This window comes from Mycteria americana, chromosome 4, assembly GCF_035582795.1.
Source record: "Mycteria americana isolate JAX WOST 10 ecotype Jacksonville Zoo and Gardens chromosome 4, USCA_MyAme_1.0, whole genome shotgun sequence".
Taxonomy (NCBI): Eukaryota; Metazoa; Chordata; class Aves; order Ciconiiformes; family Ciconiidae; genus Mycteria; species Mycteria americana.
Genome location: NC_134368.1, coordinates 51554679 through 51576038, shown reverse-complemented (window position 1 = coordinate 51576038; position 21360 = coordinate 51554679). Strand labels below are relative to the sequence as shown.

At 39.9% G+C, this 21360-nt stretch overlaps 1 protein-coding gene across 2 annotated transcripts in view; it reads right to left on the bottom strand.

Moving 5' to 3' along the window:
• Window positions 1-21360, bottom strand: part of TNKS (tankyrase) — a 144550-nt gene that overhangs the window by 96646 nt on the left and 26544 nt on the right. For both annotated transcript variants that reach the window (XM_075500536.1, XM_075500537.1), the window contains exon 3: window positions 13494-13589. In XM_075500536.1, coding sequence (XP_075356651.1) covers window positions 13494-13589 — 96 coding nt within the window. The remainder of the gene's footprint in view (window positions 1-13493; window positions 13590-21360) is intronic.

Genomic DNA, 21360 nt, shown 5'->3' with positions numbered 1-21360 from the left:
ACAAGATGCAGATTACAGCCACTGCCCTCAAGTCACCCAGAGTACCCCAGAGCAGAACAGCACCCAGTGAGACCTTCATTGGAAAGACCTCCTCCATCTTCACTCCAGAGATGGTGAACATTGTGTCCTTGCTTCAATGGGCAACATTTAAAAATCTGCATAAACCCCAACTTAACCCCAGATCTTTCCTGGATCACAACTAGAGTGCTCAGCATCTGGCAGGATTGAGCCCTAAGGACATATGCAAGGAGAAATTAGCAATTTCAATTTAAATGCTAATACTTATTCTTCCCAGCGAAAACTGAAGTATAACAAGTGATCTCTTGTCACACAGAAACAGCCTTGATTGTTATTTAATGATCACCACGAATAGTTAGAAAGCATGAAATGAAGTTAATAAATCTTCTGTTGAGCCTGAAATTTTCAACAAACAAAAAGTACTCAAAGTTTTCAAAAATAGTTTGGCCTGATTTTCTTCATCTTAAACTAAACTTCCCGTGTTCTTCAGTCACAGATTCACATACTGGCACCACACAAATTTAAAAACTGAAATGCCCAGCTACTTGAACAAATTTAAGATTTTTTTTTTTTAGTGCTACCTAAACAATCTAAAATACATCATATTCTATGAAATTCAAGTTCGTGCATCACCACTATTCACTATAGGATCTGTTTGCCTTCCAGTGATAAATTAAGAAATAAGACAAACACTATGGAAGTAGTTTTTCTCCCTTCCTACTCTAGCCTCCTGGGAGAATATAAATACAGTTTGGCTTTTTTGGGTTTTAGCATATCTAAGCTATGTTCTGTTTTAAGTGAAGGTAAGTTGAGGATTATTTTTGTTTGACAATTAAGTAATTTAACAATTTCTTAAAAAAACAGTCATTGAAACTGGTGGGGTTTTCTTCCCTCTGGAAAAGGGAAAGATGAAGCAAACACAAACTCACAAGACTCCAAACCCTGGGACTTCTGAATCTTAGCAGTCAATAATTACATTATTTGTAGACAGCTTGAATGAATTAGTCACCACTGAAATGGCTATTTAGTTTAGTACAAACTTAGTAGTTTATTCAGAAACTTGTAACAGTAGAATTCACTGAGAAGCATCCATTCTACAAGCCTCTTCATGCACCAATGGAAAACAACACTTCTGACAGTAACTTTAACTATGTAAAAATGATACTGTCATTATCTAACACGAGAACTGCGTCATTTTTGTTGATAATATAAACACACACGTACGTGTGTGTACGCATAAGAATTGAAATGCCCCCCACACACCACACCCCCAGTATAAAACAACATAAACTTTCTCCAGAATTAAAAAGCATATGTAAAATACAACAGAAGAAATGCAGTTCTATTTCAATCTTATGTGCAGTGTACTCTAAGTAGAGATATATGAACCAAGCCTCCACGGTGAGACTCCAAGCGGTGCTATAGTCAACTGTAGAGGGACATCTGGAATATTTCTAGAAAGAAAACTGAGTCACAGGCTCAAACTATTCTTTGCAACCTGTCCAATAAAGAAGAGGTTACAGGTATTTGCTTTAGGTTACCTTCCTCCCCTTCCCTTCTCTCCTCAATTTACTGCTCTTTCAACAGAACAAGTCGGGTGGATGGCCTCAGTGTTTGGACACCGGGCCCGTGTCAAGGCACGGAAGATGAGCCACATCAGACCTGTGGCACTCAGCCTGTCAATACAGGCTGGTCAAAGTGATAGTATAAGTTACATGATACTACGTATAAGCTTCTTATATCTCCTCATTCACCTCTGGAAAGTTTTGTACAGCACAACAAAGAACCAACCCGTGGCCATGTGAAATGTAAACTGCATCTGAGCCTGCTGAATCAGATCACTTCATCAAATAAGTGAGGTCAATTCCATTTCTATTACATATGTCTACAATTATAAAAATCCCCTACACCCCGAAATTCATTTTGAAAGACTTCAAGGTAGATGGTCTAAGCTTGGAAGCACATGAAAGCAAAACAAGCTGCACCCAAGAAATATGACATTTTCAATATACTAGATCGTAGACAGAGTTGGTAGCAATTCTGATAACTGCTAGGAAACTAAAGGTTACTTAACAATTATGATTTAAAGACTGGTTTCCATTGTAATTCTGCAACTTTGAATCCTTCAGGTTGAAATTCTTCTTGCCCATCTCAATCTAATTTTTAAAATTATACTAGAAGAATTGCACCACATCTACAAGACAGAGTGTTTGTGCTGTTCACAAAACTCACATATAACAATGTCTGTATTTGAACAAAATATAGAACCTCTTCTAACTTTGAGAAGAAATTTTAACATCTAGATATTTCAGAGTAGAGACTTGAAATGTGACAGAACATCGTCCAAAGTGTCCTGGTTTCGGCTGGGATAGAGTTGATTTCCTTCCTAGTGGCTGGTGTAGTGCTGTGTTTTGGGTTTTAGTATGAGAATAATATTGGTAACACGCTGATGTTTTGGCTGTTGCTAAGCGGTATTTATACTGGTCAAGGACTTTTTTTCAGCTCCCCATGCTCTCCCAAGTGCCCAAGAAGCTGGGAGGGGACACAGCCAGGATTGTTGATCCAAACTGACCAAAGAGCTATTCCATACCATATGACATCATGCTCAGTATATAAAGCTGGGGAAGAAGAAGGAAGGGGGGGACATTCGGAGTGATGGCGTTTGTCTTCCCAAGTACCCGTTACGCGTGATGGAGGCCTGCTTTCCTGGAGATGGCTGAACACCTGCCTGCCCATGGGAAGGAGTGAATGAATTCCTTGCTTCGCTTTGCTCGCGCGCGCGGCTTTTGCTTTCCCTATTAAACTGTCCTTATCTCAACCCACGAGTGTTCTCACTTTTACTCTTCCAATTCTCTTCCCCATCCCACCGCGGGGGGGAGTGAGTGAGCGGCTGCGTGGTGCTTAGTTGCCGGCTGGGGCTAAACCACAACACAAAGTTAGAAGAAATGCCTAGTATGTCCAACCTGAAAAATCCAGGCCCATCTGTCCGAACTGCAGGTTGCTGAAGACTGCAGCTTGGATTAGACAGGTCAGGGAAAAGTGAGAAGACATCTAGGCAAATGAGGGACAGGAGTAAAGGAGAATGCTGGGCAAAGTCTGAAAAAGGTGATGGTACAGGGGTCTATTTATATGAAAACACATTCCCCTCCAATATCTGGTTGACCTCCCGTGCACACTAAACTCAACTTGCATCACACCGCTGCAATCACACCACACCTTTCCCTCTCGCAGGATCCCTGACTCACTCTCTGCAAAACGATAGCCAATATTCAATATAGGAATAAGGTTGGCACAACAATCTTAACTGCAGGACACCTGCTTTATTTACTGCATAAATGGGAAAGCACATAGGAACTGCTGGAAGGAGCAAACGCAGCAGCAGAGTCCAGTGCACATTCCTGTTCAGTTTATGATTGAGCATCCTAGGGTGAAAATGGCATATCCAAGACAAACACACACACTGTGCTTCAAACCCTGCTATGAGAATGGCAGCATCAGCAAGAGGGCAAGACAAAACCTGGGGCATGGAAGTTTCAAAGAGCTGCTAATAAACCCACAGAGGACTGTCACAACCTTAAGTATAAATAGTCTCATCTAAGGAAGATTTTTGAAACATACTATTGAAAATGGATTTCCTACTAAATGAGAGCAATCACAATCTTAAATCCTAGGTTAATGAAGCCACAGGGACTTGAGAACTATCACAACAGTTTTTAAAGAAATAAAAGTTACACAAACAATAGGTGAAGACATTTTTAAATTCTCTTAGACATTTAATGCCTTGTACAGAAACAACAGAAGCAAAAAGCAATTTTATTTCTCCTTTCTAAACATTGCCCTAAAAACACTTGATCATTCACATTAACAAAATGTAACTCAGGAACCCAAGTCCCTTTAAATTTCAGGAGTATTAACTACTTTTTAAAGTCTTATCCTTGAACTTAAACCACATCTAGCATGTGTGCAGTAAAATTAAAGGGGGAAAAAAAAAAAGCTTCTGACCCAGCCAGGTGCCCTGTGCCACAGAGAACTCGGGATGCACCCCATGCCTGGCGCTCGGCAAGGCAGGAGCACTTCTCAGCTGGCAAGAACAAGCCCGCTCTCACCAGAACAAAACTGGTGCAGCAGCTCTGTACAGAAAGAGTGCCCAACACAGTCACAGCGCTCAGTAGGAATGTGACCGAACCAAGAGCTTTTGTAAGGACTTACTTTCAGCTCTTTTTCACTTTGAAGGCACTGGAAGAAACCTTTGCCTCAGCTGACGTATCCCCACCAAAATCAGAACAATTTATGGATTTACTTTTAGTGACATTATTAAATTAGGTATACACACATAGCAAATCTTCCTTAAACACATACTTTTGAGTTTGACAAAGCTTCTTACTAGAAGACCTCATCCAAGTAAGGGCTTGCAATTAGGGCATCAGAACCATGCTTCTTACTGAGATTATTCCAGTATGACCTTTCAAGCCACATCTACCTGGCTAGGTTAGCTATTTTAAAAGAAACAAACCCTTTAAAATAAAATAATTCCAAAGTTTGCATTCTCCTTCAAACTTAAAACCAGCTCCTGTGGAAATGAAGTACGGAAAAATAAAAAGTGACTGGCATAAAAGAAGGAGGTTGGAAAGCTACAACAATCTGAAACATAACACAACCTCTACACAGTATTAAAATTCTTTTGAAATCTGGGCATTTATTTAGCACTCTCAAAGGAGATATTTTGCTAGGTCAAGAAAAGAAGAATGGAAGTCATACCAGAAACTGTTTGTGAATACATAGGTGAGGGGAAGAAGAGGAGAATGGGATGTAGAGTCAGGAAGCTAGCCAGACAGAGGAGCTGAAGAGATCATGGATTCTGGATGAAGAATATAGAAGACAACCAGGATTAGGAGCTGGGGGAAGGGGGGAGAAAAAAGAAAAAACCAAACCAAACCAAAAAAAAACCCACAAAAACACCCAAACCAAAACTCAGGCCTAGTAAGAGGCAGAGTAAAGGATGGAGATCTCAAGTAAGGGGTGCATATATGCACGCATGTGAATGTGTTGGCAGGAAGTGGGGACCAAGATAAGAGGCTTAAGTAGGACAGCCCGGGTTCTGGAACTGGGACCAGAATGCTGGATACCATTAGACAGAGTAGATAAGACTACTGCAAGAACCAGCTGCATGAGCCAGTATCACCAAGTTTAGAAAGAATGGGGAAAACAGCCTACTACTACTTCCACGCACTACCTTTTTTATGACAGTGCTTCCTTGTCTGGGAGGCAGCAATGTAACACATAAGCCACCTCAAACCTAGGTGGTTTATAGCAGGATGCAATGAATCTTTACTCAGTTGAACAGAGACCAACTAGAACAGAAAAAAAAACACTGTTCTTCAGCATATTAGAATGACACTCCAGACCATATGGAAATACTGGTCAGAATCTAGAAGAAAAATCTGTTTCCAAAGGAAATATTTAGCTGCCTTAACCACACATGCAACCTTTTTCTTCCCGTCTTGCACCAGTCACTCTTACTTTCAACTTCTGCAGCTAATGAAGCCGGAGCCATACGGACAACATTGTACTTCACTGTGCAGTCTTGATTCCTCCCCAGCACACAGCCATCCATCCTGCTGAATGAGGCAGTGGGGAACAGTAAGCAGTCTTGGAAGCAGAGTCTGTGTCCTAATATGTGCATAAAAAGGTAAAATTAAGATTGTCTGCCTCTGCCACTTCCTAGTCAGTATATTTTCCTTATGCAACATTAACATTCTTTCAGATTCATCTGTTCAGCCTGGAAAAAATTGTCTTAAATGTTTTGTCCACACATCCACAGACTCCACAGATTTCACAGTTGTGAGTGGCTCATCGCTTTCAAAATTTAAACATGACTTCACTTGCCGAAGAACACATTCCAAGTATGAAAGACTGTTCTTGAAGTTACAGTACAAGAGAGAAAAGCAATGGGAGCTTTTGTTTGCAGGAATTATCCAGCTAGTTAAATTTTTTTTTTCCTCAATAAAGTGCCATGCTTGCTTAGACTAGATTACAGACAAGATTACAGATTAGAATCAAAGATAATACACAAAAACTACATTAAAATAGTTACAACTGCAGCATGGCTATCCTACTTACAAACAGAACCAAACAAATGAAAAGTTACATCATATAATGTTCTCCATCCACTCATTTCTTACCACTGCACCCTGGCTTACTAGTGCATGCAGTATACAGTGTGAAAAGGCCGTTTTCGTACAACATTCCAGAATAGTTATCTGTGGACAACACAATGTAGTAAAGATCAAAGTAAAAATGTAGTAGAGATCAAAATAGTATTTGGTCTCAGGACTGGCAGAAGTTGCTATTAATAACCAGAAATGTACAACATAGGCTATGCAAAAAAACCCAAAAAAACCAAAAAACAAAAAAAAAACCCAAACCACCCCCCCCCAAAAAAAAACAAAACCAAAAAAACCACAAAACCACCCAAACCCCAAATCCTAAACTTGAACAAAATTATCTAATCAACATTTAGAGCAGAAGAAAAAATTTCAGTAAAGTATAAGATTGGTCAGTGCTCAAGGCAAAGAAACAAACAGAAGATGAGTGCTCTGATGCACTATGGAAACAGATGCTTCTGTGTCTTACACATTTCTGCAATTATCTTCCCTAGGGCATGGAAAATACATTTTGGGCTCTTTACTTACAAGGTTTAGAGATCTTATTTGTTATTCTGTCCATTTGAATAACAACAAATCTTAGGAAGCAAAGCTTCTTTTGAGTTTGATGTTGTTAAATTTCAGTGGGTAGTATAGGCTAAATAAATTTGTGTACATCAGGTTTCTGAAAGCTTTCAAAGCATCCAAAACTCTATACAACAGCAGAGCTGAGAATCAGAGAACTGAAAGATTGCACTTAAGTGCTTTGTGAAAGCTTTGAAAGGATAATTTGTTCCTTTGACAAGTTAACAGTTTGACTCCATTCAAAGAGCTCTTACTAAATATGCCTAAATGGGTACCATGGCAAAAAGGAAAGATGAGAGAGTGAAAAACCTGGCAAAAAGGATAGTGTAAATCAAAACCATGCTTTTCATAAAACCACCAATCCTGAATCCCACAGTGCCCCTTCTTATTTGACCACCTACATAACAGACTACAGACTTTTAACTCCTTGCCTAAATAGAGGATACAAACAAGAAGGAAAAGTTGTCTGATCTAGCCAGCCACATTCCAAAGAAGCCATTTAAAGACACACAACTAAGTTCAAACAAAAGATGAGGATGATAGTGCTCATCTCTAAAGTAGGGAGCAGGGGAAAAGACAAGAGAAGCTCTCATTATCCTAAAAATAAGCCCTATGAAACAAGAACATCCAGAGCTAAAGTTACACTAAGGAAGAAATCCAAGCACATTAAGGCATGGAAACAGAAAATTTAAGCAGCAGAACATAGATACCAGCTCATATAAATCCTTGCACAAGTTCTTCCTCAAGAGATTAAAGAAATTATGTAGTCATGGAATCAGAATCAAAGTACTTTCAAGGATCAGGCACTTAAAAGCAGGAGTAACTTGCTTCCTTTATGATAAAACACACTGGAACTTGTGTTAAATAATCTACCACATTGGTGGAAACAATTATTTAGTTACCAGAGAAAACTGAAGAAATTAGAGAGACCTAAGCCAAACTGAGGGAATGGGCAATAAAATGGGTAGACCAAAGGAGTACTGACAAATTAAAACAATAAACACTGCATGCACAATATAAATCATCTGGAATTATACTGGAATCTAAGTCACAAACTTAAGAAATCAGAATTCCTTTAGAGGCTTCCATAAAACATTTAGCTCTTCTGCAATCACAGAGGCAATAAAAACCAAACTTAGCCCGAATAAAACCTGGAATAAAAAAATGCCATGAAAGCTATTAAATCATCTCTACAGAAGTCAACTGGATGTTATAACAGAGCACAGTGCTCAAATCGAGATATGCTATCTTGAAAGTATAATGCAGTGCTGGAAAGTGGAAAAAGAATCAGCAATATTGGTAGTGACACCGAAGTGAAACTTCATTTTCACTGAAGTGCAACTTTGTACGTAGACAGTCTCAAGAACAAGGACTGCTCTTGAGGAGGAAACATAATAGAAGTGCACACAAAGTATGGCATGGCATCTAGAACAAGAGAAGACTGTTTCTTCCTCTTTCCTCTCAATGTGAAAACCAGGAAATGTGAAATGAAACTGGAATGTAACCATGCCAGAACTGAGAAAGGAAGGCATTTCCCTCCTAGCCTCCCAAGTAACCAATGCATTTCCTTCAAAGACCAAAGTGGGAACTAGACCACACACTGAATGAGATTTTTAAAAATTATATATTTACAAATATAACAAGATAGTCCCTATTACAATAGTCTCTAAAAACAGGAGACAAGATTTACATATCCATATAGTTAGAGCTCCTAGGTGAGGGACACCCAAATGGTAGACTTTACATTAGGTCTGTGCCACAAGTACATTTTGCCCACATCTTTCCAAAGACTGGATGAGCAATGCCCCAGCATTCCTGAAGGAAAGCGGATATTCCTCATAATTTTCCAGAGAGTAGATGTAAAGTATCACCACGGACTCCAAACGTAAAAGCATCACATGACACCCATACCAGTGAACTAGAGCAGACAGCTTGTTTCCTCCTGAGAAGGCCTTGGTAAAAATGAGGAGAGTAGACCTACCTGAATGCTAAACAAATAACAACCACAAAAACATACATTAAAGTACTGGAAAAGGCCCTTCAGACCTCTTGCTTCAAGATGTATGCCAACAGACTATATGAAATAAGGTGAAAGTTTCTGCAGGGCAAGGATATTCCTCAACTGCTGGGTTTCTTGTGCTTTTCTCTAAGGCAGCAGACCCCAGTGTCACCATCAGAAAGGACGATGACCCAGATAAACGGATGGCCCAAACCATTCTAGCAGCACCTGCCCTCCTTACCGTTAAAAAGCTTCTCCTTTTGCACTAATTTATTATACCGTTTCTTAAAGACAGAAGTTACACCTTGTCCAAATGATCTGATTTCAGAGTACACTATGAAAGAATTAGATCAATAAAAGGAAGGGGGCAGGTGGTTGGCACCCCCCAAAAGGAAGTGCTAGTGTCTATCCAGAATGCCTTCAAAATCCTAAGAGTACCTGAAAGGAAACATCACCAACCCAGAAGGAAAGAATTTGGGATTTGAGATGGTCAAGCTGTAAAGGTGCCACAGTAAAAATAAAACTAACCCAAACTAAAATAGTTTCTTCTCTTCCTGCTAATTTTAAAGTGGATGAGTTGTACCTAGGATCCATTTTCCATTTTCTAAAGTTCAGTAAACTTTTTGTAGTGAAATACCAGATTTTTCCCTTCCTTGCAGGCAAATTATGCATAGATGGCAGTTCAGTTTAAAAAAATTGTGCAAGTATATTTCAATAAATGGACTATACTCCCCACTTAAATTAAAAAGTTGACATGACAAATAGATGAAAACATGAATCCTCATTAACACTTCTGGTAGCCTTAGCCCAGCTGTACTTCCACTCATCAAGCTGTCCCTCACATCCAAAAAACAGAAGTGAAAAATGCTCAATAGGACCTAAGCACTTTGTTCGTAAAAGACATTTTTTCCATAGTAAGTAGGAAGATCAGAGTCTTGTTTAACTTTGAAAATTGATTCTATTAACAAACAAGACATTATATCGTACCCAAGAAATCTTCCTTTAATCTGGAGATGCAGCAGTTTCCAAACTTTTTTCATTTTGACCTGTTTCAAGGGAGTAATCCTTGAAACCAATCAAAACCAACCTTGCAAAACAGTAGCATGGAACAGTCAAGAACATATTATCCAACCAAAGTGCCTTCAGCTCCTAGTAACAGCTTTAGAAACCACGCAAGTACAACAAACAACCATTCACATAGAGAAAGCATTTCCAAATAGCAGATAATATGGGGAAGTGGCAAAAAAGTGTCTGTCACCTGTGTGAAACACCAAAATAACTCATTCACATAAATCATTAACAACGTTGTTGGCTCTTCATATACTGTACAGGAAAGATATAAAGGGATATTAATGTTTAAAGAGGCAATAAGCAGGGTAAGAGAATAATGAAGACTAATATGACTTGCAGTGCAAAAGCTCCCAAAGGCCCTGTTCTGGATGGGAGTCCCACAGTGCTATGTACATCAACAAAGATGAGCCCCATCTCAGAAACCACACACCCCAAAGGCAATTAAACTAAAATAAACTAGGATATTAATCTCATGTGTGTAACAGCTGTGTTTTTTAGATGTGGTATGTTTTTGGAGTCTGTACTACCACTTCAGCCTAGAGAAAAAGATGATTACAATCCTTTTCCGACAACCCGATTCAGGAACAGTAAAGGATGCTAAGGAAGAAGAAACAAAAAATATTCACCCTCTCAATCATGAAGTGCTTGGATTGCACAAATGCTGTTTATCCTGCAGAAGGGGGAAAAAAAAAGACTGCTTTCCTGTTTAAGTAGTAAAAAGCAGATTCCCGAATTATATAACCTTTTTTCTCTCTTTTTTTTTTTTAAAGAAGCTGGAACTGAGTGTTTAATTTCTATAAAATTCACTTTAATCTACAAAGAAATTTTTGAAGTCCATTTCCATCAAAATATTAGCCTTTCATTTGCATTATGTATCCTTTATAAAACACCCCTTTTAAGAGAACGTTGCATGAAAATGGCTGGAAGTCATCCCAGAAACTACTACATTATATATCCTTTCTGTAATTCAGGAGAAAAAGGCACTATATATTATTCTAGACTAGGAGACAAAAGAACAAATCATTGTGGATTCAACATTTGCTGCCAGAACACCAGAAATCCTTTTTACACAGCAGGAATGTCCCTTTTAAAACACATACAGAATTCTTTGTCAAATTGAAAAGATTTAATCAATTACCAACAAGTTTTCTGTTCACTTTTGCTAAGTTGGAGGTCAAAGAGAGACTATAATCACAATTCATTCACAAAGCGATTAACATCAAAGCATGAACTTATGCAAATACTTGGTCAAAAAAGTAGTAAGAGGAAGCTTGTTCTCCAACAATCAAGACAGCAGCAATGTGGAAACATCTATTATGGTCCTAGACACTGATAGAAAAAGGAACCCAAAATAACATCATAAGAACAGCCTTGACATGCATGCCGCTTAAAGATGCAAATACAGTAACCATTACAGATTGTGCTTCCAGAATCACTCCACTTTTAAAAGCTCTAAATATGAGCGTTTCTAAAATCCCATCATTCAACATTAAATACTGAAAATTAAGTTAATACATCCTATTCATCCTTAATCCAGTAATATCTTTAAGTCCTGATGCACCTAATTGTAAAGCATTGCTGTAGCTAAAGATTATCGCAAGCCAGATAGATGCTAAGAAATCCCTTAAGCCCCCTTCTTCCAGAGGGAAGAAGCAAGACCTGAAAGTAACAGCATACGGAAAACTCATGAGAAAGCAGAAGCCTAACAGTGATACTAGAAAGCAGGGCAGCATCCAGAGAAATTAAGCTCTTAATAGAAAGCATCCATTTAAATGGCATCCAGTGTCAGCTTTTTCAGTTACTGTGAATCATACAGCAGCTAAAGCCTGAATCAAACCCTGTTTACACAGCTTGGAGCTCCGGTGCACAGCATAGAGAGAGCCCAGTGTAGCCAAGAGCCACCTTGAGGACAAAGCTGGTAAAACCAAAAGCTAATTTTCTTGCTAGGAAGTATAAACACATACAAAAATTACCTCTTTTTAGGAACAATAAAACACTTAAATAGCAGCGGAATTGGCTCTGTGTGTGTTTTTATACGCACAACCTGGTAACATCCATTGGTTGCAGAAGCTTGCAGTCACTGGATGCTCATGTGTGAGGCATTAGGGGCGAGGCCAGGGACACAGGGCGCTTGCTGCACCCAACAGGACATTCTCAGAGGACTCCTTCTAATCCATCTCCACTTCTTTGCTATGACACATTGCCCTCTCCATTGCCTAAAGCACAAGGTGGTGATCTAGTGCCCAGAGAACTCAGTGGAGCAGATGTGAAGTCACCATCACAGACTTTCCTAAATCTTCTACTATCCTCTGAAGTTGACCTTTGAGCATAGCCTGAAGAACAGCTTGGAGCCTGGAACCCCCAAACCGCATATATACCAAGTACCCCACAACTAAATGCTGAATATCCCTTAACACCTTTGAGGTACTTTGACTTCCTGGTGCCCTTTCCATCTTCAACATCTGTACAACTATACCCATTAACAGCCAAAAATCAGATTAACCTGCTTAGCACAGCTAACATTAGTGTTAACACTGTAGGAACATGTTGAAATTTGACACGGAGTAATTAAACTAAATCATATGTATTTAAAGTGCATTGTTCCAAAGGCACTCTCAAATCACTGCAGAGCTGTAGATAATTATGTATAGCAGTCAGCGCACTGGAAAAAGAAGATGAGGAAATGTTCCTGATGAAGTGAAGGGAGCTGGTGTGCTCTGAACATAATCTGAAGAAAGAATACGGGTGTTGCATAGCACATAACCTATAAATTAAGCTGTCAATAAAAAGAGAGAGAGAGAATAGGGGAAATAAAGGCAAAAGAAGAAAAATAGCTATTTCTTCAAATGAAGTTCAGCTGCTGAATCCTTTTCTATAAATCTAATTGTATATATTTTAAAATCCAAGATTACTTTGTTCTAAACATTATTTCCTAGATGTCAAAATCAGCAGAGGACCATGTATTTCTTGATACAGATTTGACAAGCTACTATATTATACTTTTAATTCTTACTGGTCTGCTACAACAGTTAATTTATAAAAAAAACCAAAGCTGTGTAAAAACAAAGTTGTATCTGTCAAATATTTTCATGAAATATATTGTTTGGCAGCTAATAGCCCCTAAAAAAGGAAAAAAAAATGGTGGGTGAGAAACAGTTCTACCTAAAATGACTAACGAGGAAGAGGAAGGAAAGGGTAGCATATGAATCTGCAGCAAAATATAACGTAACTATTGATCTCTGCAATTGGTAGCAGGTTGTCTTTCAGACCACAGGTACTTTTATAGTTATACAAATGTCCTTGCTTGCTCAACAGTGAAGGTCTTAAAACAATTGACCTGATTTTTTACTTTTTTTTTTTGCAGGGGATGGGGGCTCCTATTCAATCTGTATATTGGGTAGCAATTAAAAAGAAAAAAACCCCACACAACACACACACAGTGAATAATGAATGATGTTATAACAGAAAATTACAGCATTAACATAAGTAGAATAAGCAAACCTATAGCAGCACAGCAGATCAACAACAGTTACATCAATATGAAATCTGGTAAAAGACAGTTTTAAAATGCTCTTACACAACAGAAAATCCAAAAAGGCAGAAGGCTATTAAGATGCTGAACTTACACACACAAAATGACCTACAGGTAACGCTACTGAGAGATGTATACATCTTACCCGTGAGTACAGCTTTTGCTGAAGGGTCTGCCAGATCCAGCGCAGATTTCCCATCGGTGTTCCGAATGTTTGGATCAGCTCCGTGCTGCAGCAGCACTGTGCAGGGAAAGCAGAAACAGTATCTTACCTCAGGGATACACAGATTATTTACTGTTAAGTGTTTCCTCGGCATGATGTAGGCATAAACACACATTGCTCAGTTTTCTTTATTTTTCTTTCTGTTTTTTTCCAACACCACCACCCCCCCCTTTTTTTTTTTTGTTAAGCACTGCAGCAAAGGATCTTCTCCGGAGTAAGGCTAAGTTGGCAAGTTAAGATATAGTAAGATCACATGACTTCACATGATAAACGTGAACCCTGAATCTCTTGCAACACTCAGTTTCGGGTTCCTCCTGACAGCTAGCTGGGAAGCTGTGCACTCACTGACTCACACTGGGAAATCTGCTAACTGTGGAACCTGCTCCTGCCTTTACTACCACTACTGCTGCTTGTACCACTCCTGTTCCTTTTCCTGCCGAATATCCCAAGTCACCCCGCCTCTGTAAATCAGTAATACTCCAGCCTTTCAGTGGCTCGTCACTTGCGCACAAAATCTTAACCACAGCATACCGGCTTGCCTTCAAGAAGTGTAACAAATAGGGTAAGATGTGTAACCTGGTACCCTGCAGTCTGGATGTTCAGAGGCTATTATTCTCACTGGTATTTCTTTTTCCTACTAAACCCATTAACGCATAAAAATTCAACTACATAAGAATAGTCAGAATGCAATATGCAACTATATGGCTAGGAAGGCATTGATACAGTAAAATACCATCTAGAAAAGCTCAGGAAAAAAAGGAAAATGCTTTCACCTGTAAACTCTTTTGATCAGAAACAACATAATAACAATGTAATTCAGACCACCCCCTCTCAAGATCAAGGCATTTTCTACAGAATTGGAAAACAAAGCCCACAGCAACACTAGAGGTCTGACAAAAAGGAAGGGTCCCAATTCTCCATTTCCCCAAATGTTGTGCAAAATAAGCACAACGTATTACAAATTCAGAGCAAGAGTTACACACTTACTTTGCACAAGTGTGAACAACAGGACAGTGTACAGAGATGCAGAGACTCAATGTCAAGGAAACAAATAATAAAAACCAGCAGACATTTATGACTGCTCATGTAACCATGTCTGTTGAGACACAGCTGGACTGAAGGAGTCAAAACAAAGAAATACTTGCAAACGTTTTTTGTAACTAAGGGTGCAAAACCACTTCATAGACAGGATTCTCCAGGAAAACACATAACCCAATCCAGAACAAAAGTAATTACCAATATTATATTACATATATCACTTTAATCAGCAAAAGGCTTTTCATAAATAAACTTTTTTCTAAATTAAAATTTTAACTGGTAGTATTGTTTTCATTCACACCTCTTTTCTAACACGATTCTGACTTTAAATGCTTTTAACATTGCCCAATTTCATATATTTCAGCTTACAGGATGCTATGCTACATGCTTGCCCTAAGCTGAATTTTTGCTGAAAGTTTGGTGCTTTAATGAAGTAAATTGACTTATTTTATGCTTTGCCAAGAAAGTGCAATTGTCTCGTGTTTTTGAAAGAAGATTCAAGTAGGCAGATTGGGCTTTTCCTAGGAGGTTTTTTGTTTGGTGGTGGTTTTTTCCCCGCCATGTCAAGATGAAGACACCAAAATGGGAAAAAAATAATTCAGCCAGCACGTGCTCACAGAAGCTTGTTAAGATCTGGCACCTACATTTCTGAAGATGCCATCTGTGCCATACATGCTACCACCCCCTTAGAGATCTTACTCACAGACAGGTTTGACACTGAGCCAGCCTCACAAGCCAGTCGAGCACACTCCAGCAGGAGGTGGTGAACAAGACCTTTTGCAGATTTTTTAAACACAGTAGGCAGTACAGAAAGTAAGTATGGAGAGACACATTCAGTATGTCCTCTCTCTCTTCTCTTGGACCCTGCTAGTGAATCTATATTCTGGAGGAGAAGGAAGCCATTTGTCCCAAAAGGCATCAGGGTAAGAGCGGGACCCTAAAAGAGGGAACCAGCAACTAAGTGTCTATCAAGAGAGAGCAGGCAGTACAAAATGATGAAACAGCACAGAGTGGACGAGAAGGCAGAGAAGGATTCATGTGGCAAAAAGCCTGGGACAAAGAGCTAGGGGAGAGAACTGAACAAGAAGATGCGGCAGAGGAAGAAATAATAGCTTAGATAAAAAGTCCAGGAAGAAAGACCAGGAGAGAGGAATGACTGGGATCTGACCAGAGCTTGGAGGTTTGGACTAGCATGCAAAGCAAAGCTGAGACAGGTTAGGGCACAAGAAGGTGACTTTGAAAAATGAGAGGTAACAGATGTAGAGATGTCAAAGGGGTCTGCAACTGCCTGAGCCTAATGCTAAAGACAGAAGCACAGATTTTCAAGTGTCTTTAATTCTTCAGTCCTGTGCAAACCAAGCAAGAGAGCTCCCCTGCTACTTCCGCTGCCACGCACAGAAGATGACAACACAGTGCTGCTTTCAGCTCCTCTCCTGGCTAAAACGACAAAGAATTATGCAGTGTATCTAACCTGTTCAGTAATGGTAACGAACCATGAAGGGTTTTGGCATGGCTTACAACATACAATTTCTATGTCAGGTTTTTAGTTTTTTAAAAACCTAGGGAAATACATTAAAATTGACTAATGGTGCTTAAGCTGGTTGCCTGCAAAAACCTTGAATTAGTGACTGCATGTGGAACATGCACTTGAAATGGCCAAACTAGGTTCAGAAGAAGAACCTGTCAGAACTCAATTGCTGTAACCATGAGACTTATCCTTCTTGTCTCTGCAATCACTCATCCCACTCGTCATAACCCTTCCAGCCTCTCCAACAGCCAAGGGTATGGTGCTGCAGACAGCTCCCTTATTCAGTCCTATAGACAGACTGACCCTGTGAAATAAATGCAGTGGCATCTTGGGAGAATAAACCAATCATATAAATAAGGACTGTATTAGAATGCAGATTAATAAAGGAAGCACATTCAGGTCAAAGACAATCTTATTCTTACATTTCCTCTATTGACTATTTGATTCTATCCTCTTCATACTTTTCTAGTACGTAATCTCACAAAAAGATATCCAAGTGAGCAATGTTGTCATCAACATGAATTAACAAAAGAAATCCAGCATTTGATGTTTAGCCTATCAGTGTAAGGCAGCTGTACTTTTATACTCAGCAAACCGCAGGTAGCTGCTAATTGAATGTTCTCCTGCTTGTTCAAAACCTTTAACGCTTTAGCCCAACACAAAGTCTCTTCTAACCACAGGGTATTCGAGATCTAGACACAGTGTGTGTCTCTAAATTTCCTTTTCAATGCACCAAGGATGTGTAAAAATGTCAAGATCGTTCTCATGTTTGAGAAAAACATTCCCTTTATAATGAAACACAACAGAACAAGCCATTCTAGCCAACTGTAACTATTTTGGATTTCAAACGCCGCACACCAGTTTTAGAGGATGGTTTCCGAGTAGCCTGAAAAGGAAATGTAGCAATAGTTTCTATCAAGAGACTGCTGTTAACAGGCAAGTGTAAAGATGGTGTGCACACAAATTCATTCCTGGAACCTTGTTAATTAGCATATTTTGATATACTGGTTTATTTCCTCTGGACAGTGGGGACACTGGGGTGTATCATTTTTCTGTACTGCAGGCAGAGCCCTTAATCTAGCAATACCATTACCTGGCTATCCTTGCCTTTCCTCCAGATCATATTGTATAGTGCAAAGAAACTCTTTTAATTGAATCTTCATATTGTATATGGACATCAAATTCCTGTAAGCTTAACTATAGAACAAATATGGACTGCTATGGAATTATATTTTTATTCACACTGCAACTGCTACAATACATAAGTTTCTGATCTTCACATACCACCTGAAATGCTTTATTTAATTACACTGCTATTATACCTGATCAGTACTAGAGATAAGAAAGACCCCATTCTTCCCATCAAGTAAAAAAAAAAAGTTACAGTATTGCACTAATCATTTGAAATTACTGCCAACTTGCTACAGCAGCATGAATCCTAACATTAAACACTTGGCCCACAGCCTCCTGGCACAGGTATTTTGAACTGTGAAGCTAACCAACACTACCTCAATTTGGCTGTCAAATTATAAGCCCACCAAGAACAAACATTTTTACTTTTGGCAATTTCAACCTTCACATTTTCATCAATAAGGTATGGCAAAAAGTTCCCTGGTAGCTATACAGCAACAAGGGAGAAGTAAGTTTTATTAGAATTAAAAAAAAAAAAAGGGGGGGGGGGGGGGGGGAGGTTGTCTCCATGCAAATCATCATCCAAGTACTTAGCCCTTCCTCCTTCATACTGCCTCAGTTAAAAGTGCACCAAAGTAAAACATTTTTGATTGAAAGACAGAAATACAATGGGAATAGAATGGGAATAAAAATCAATTTGGTTGTTCCAGTATTAGGCACAATCAAAGATCAGAATATTTCTGTTACAGTTTGTCTATACCCAACATCCACAAGCTTCCTGAGTATACTTACAGGAATGCGGATGGAAAAGTTCACATTTGGTTTCGAATCGGATACACGCAAGTAAAATAAAAAAAAGGACACATCCGAACCTTTGACTGTTGAGTGAAAAAAATGCAAAAACAACAGGCAGACCTTCCAGAAGTATCTGTCCTTAAAGCTGACTACTGCTTTTAATTACATTCCCAGAGTCTTCAGTTCATCACAGCTCTACCATTGCCTCCTCTCTCCCCATCAGTTCTTTTATCACTGTGTCCCACTTCCTCGTGCTCACGGTCCCTTCCACCTACCCTAGCTTTAGTATATATCCTTTTTTCCCCCTGTTCAACTTCACCTTCTGGAGATGATCTCCAAAGGCCCTTTCCAAACCATATTACTGTAGCTTTATCTACTTACTCCCAAAGTATCAAGGTACAGAGAACAGCCTAAGAAAAAGCCCTTTTGACTCACAACATATGCACCATCTTCCGTCTCTCTGAAGGATACCTTTAAAGCTGGTCAGTCTCTCACTAACCATAGGTGCCAGGAACACACACACACCTCAGTACTAGTCCCATGCAGGACATGTTTCCAAGTTATACTTGACAAGAAACAACGTGCTTATTTACCTCCACATTCTGAAAACATCTAGACAACACACTGGAATCCAAACTATTAATTTTTTTCAGCCAATGCTAAATGCATCTTTGCCCCGAACTACTTCTACACATAAATCAAACCACTGAGGTTTTGAAGCTTTTCTCATGTTACAAGACCAACCATTTCTTGCCTAGAAATTACACTTCTGTGATTCAGATCTAATAATTCCATTTTGGCAAGTTACCAGATACATAAGCCTTTTCGCTAAATGACCCCATATAACAAGAGTTGTAGCACCCTAGTCTTAGCTTCATAAAGTTGAACGTATGAGATACAGCTAATAACATTACCCACAACTGTATCACTGATTAACTTCCACCTCTGTGAGCAATCCCAGTCTTGGCTGCATGATTAAGAAAAGGGCTATATTCATCAGCCATCGGAATTACAAGGTGAAAACATGAGAGGCAGTATCACTACAGAGGCTGCACACAGCTCTAAAGGTTTGCGTATCACTATTTAACCTGACGACATCCACAGCCTCAAACACCACTGTCAGCTCAGCTAAGAGGAGTTGGAAAAAAGGAGAGGAGCAGGTCCTATGCTCTTGACTGCCCCTCTATAGTGAAGGCCATCAAAGCTGAATGAAGAGCGGATTATGGAGCAGAGAGGCTAAGCACACCAAAGGATTTAGTTCAGAGTCAAGGTAGGGTAGAGGCAATAACCAGAGATATCTGGGAGCACTACAGATGGTTTATTGGTAGGAAGAGATGATAACCAGGTGGCAGTTCAGGGACAGAAGGACATGAATGCATTTGGTAGAAGAGAGAGACAAACAGGACAGACCATGAAGAAGCAGCAAAAAGGAAAAATAAAGGCAGGGTGAGCAATTAAATCCCTATGGGAATTCAGGGAGAAATACAGTAGAAGTCCCCATGGGTGCAGGTAGGACAAGTAAGGAAAAGTTGCAGAAGACTGGATCTCCAGCAACAAAGGTGTCTACAAACAGTTAACTGCTGAAGACTTCAAAGACTTACATTACCATGTCTGCTTTGTAGGGTTTTATTGCTCAGATGGCAGACTGGAGTGGACTCTTCCAGGCTGAGAGCTGCTTTTTCTGAGGCAAAAGCTAAGGATCTCACTAAGATGAGGTAGCGTCCACCTAGTCTCAACACCCCTGGGACAAAGGGGCCATGCAGAACAGTGCTTAGCTGGAAGGAGAGAAGGGAGGGTCCAAACACCAAGCTCCAGGGGAATAAGGAATATCTCTAGTAGGATGAGAAGGGACAACACTTCAAGCCAGAGCACAGGAGACCATGCAGCCTTTATCTCCCTTCCCAATTAAAAAAAAAAAATAATCATTGAAGGACTGCAAAAAATTGTAAAGCTGCCCCCCTGCAAAACATCACTATCAGAGGACAGTTCCACCTAGACCAGGCTGGCAGAATCACCATACCCAGCCCTATGCAGCCCACCCTTGCTTTGGGTGGCTGCAAATGTTTGGTCAGGCAACAAGGCAGATTAGAAGGGTGATCACTTGCCCCATCCAGTTCATCATGCAATAACATGACATGCTCTGGCTGGCCCAAGAAAGGACAGTACAGGGACAAGTGCCAGTGACAGGAGTTGAAAAGGATTATTTTGCTGTTCCAGTTAAGAGTATATCTAACATTACCAGCCAAAGTCCTGATGGGTCAATGTTGGCTCCAAGCACTTCCCATCATTTTGCCTTCCCTACTTCCCTTGTTCAGGTCATCCCAGTTTCCCATTACCCCAGATAACAGTTTTATTCTCAATGAACCAGCGTGTTGGTTTTGTTCTTTGTTGGGGACAGACAGAGCAAGGAACAAATATGCTGACTGTGGTAGTATGAAGTAGATGAACAGAAGCTTACAAAAGCAACACTAGGCCCTGCTATGCTGAAACAAAAAGTTGTAAAGGGAATTAGAACAGTGCTCTCCAACAGCATAGACAGAAATGAGAGTTTTGACAGCAGGAGAAAGCAGCAGACAAGTAGCGGGGAAAAGTGATGGAGTTTTGAGCAACAGAGAAAAGCCAGGGACTGTGGATATATTAGGAACCAAGAGGGAAACACCTGTGAAATGCCTCAAAGGAATTAGGGCATGTTCCTCTAAAAAGGTGACACAGTCGATGACCCAGCTGAAGTGCCTCTATACCAATGCACACAGCATGGGTAGCAAACAAGAGAAGTTGGAAGCCACTGTCCAGCTAGAAAGCTACGATCTAAATGTTCACTATCACTGAAACATGGTGGGAAGGATCACACAACTGGTGTACTGCAATCAATGGCTAGAAACTGTTCAGAAGGGCAGGCAACGAAGGAGGAGCAGGCAGTTGTCCTCTATGTAATAAAAAAAAAAAAAGAAATTGATTGACTCCACAGAGCTGGCTTTGAAAAACAGCAATAACAAGTTGCGAGCTTATGGGTAAAAATTAGGGGCCAAGTCAACAAAGGAAACCTTTGTTTACTACAGGCCGCCCGACCAAGGGGAGTTCATTGATGAAAAGTTCTTACTTCAGCTACAGGAGGCATCACGCTCGCAGGCTCTGATCCTACTAGAGGACTTCAACCACCCCGACATCTGCTGGAAAAGCAGCACAGCAAGCTGTAAGCAGTGCAGGAGACTCCTGGAGTGCATCAAGGATAATTTCTTAATCCAGGTGATAGACAGCACAACCAGAGGAGAGGCATTACTAGACCTGTTGCCTACC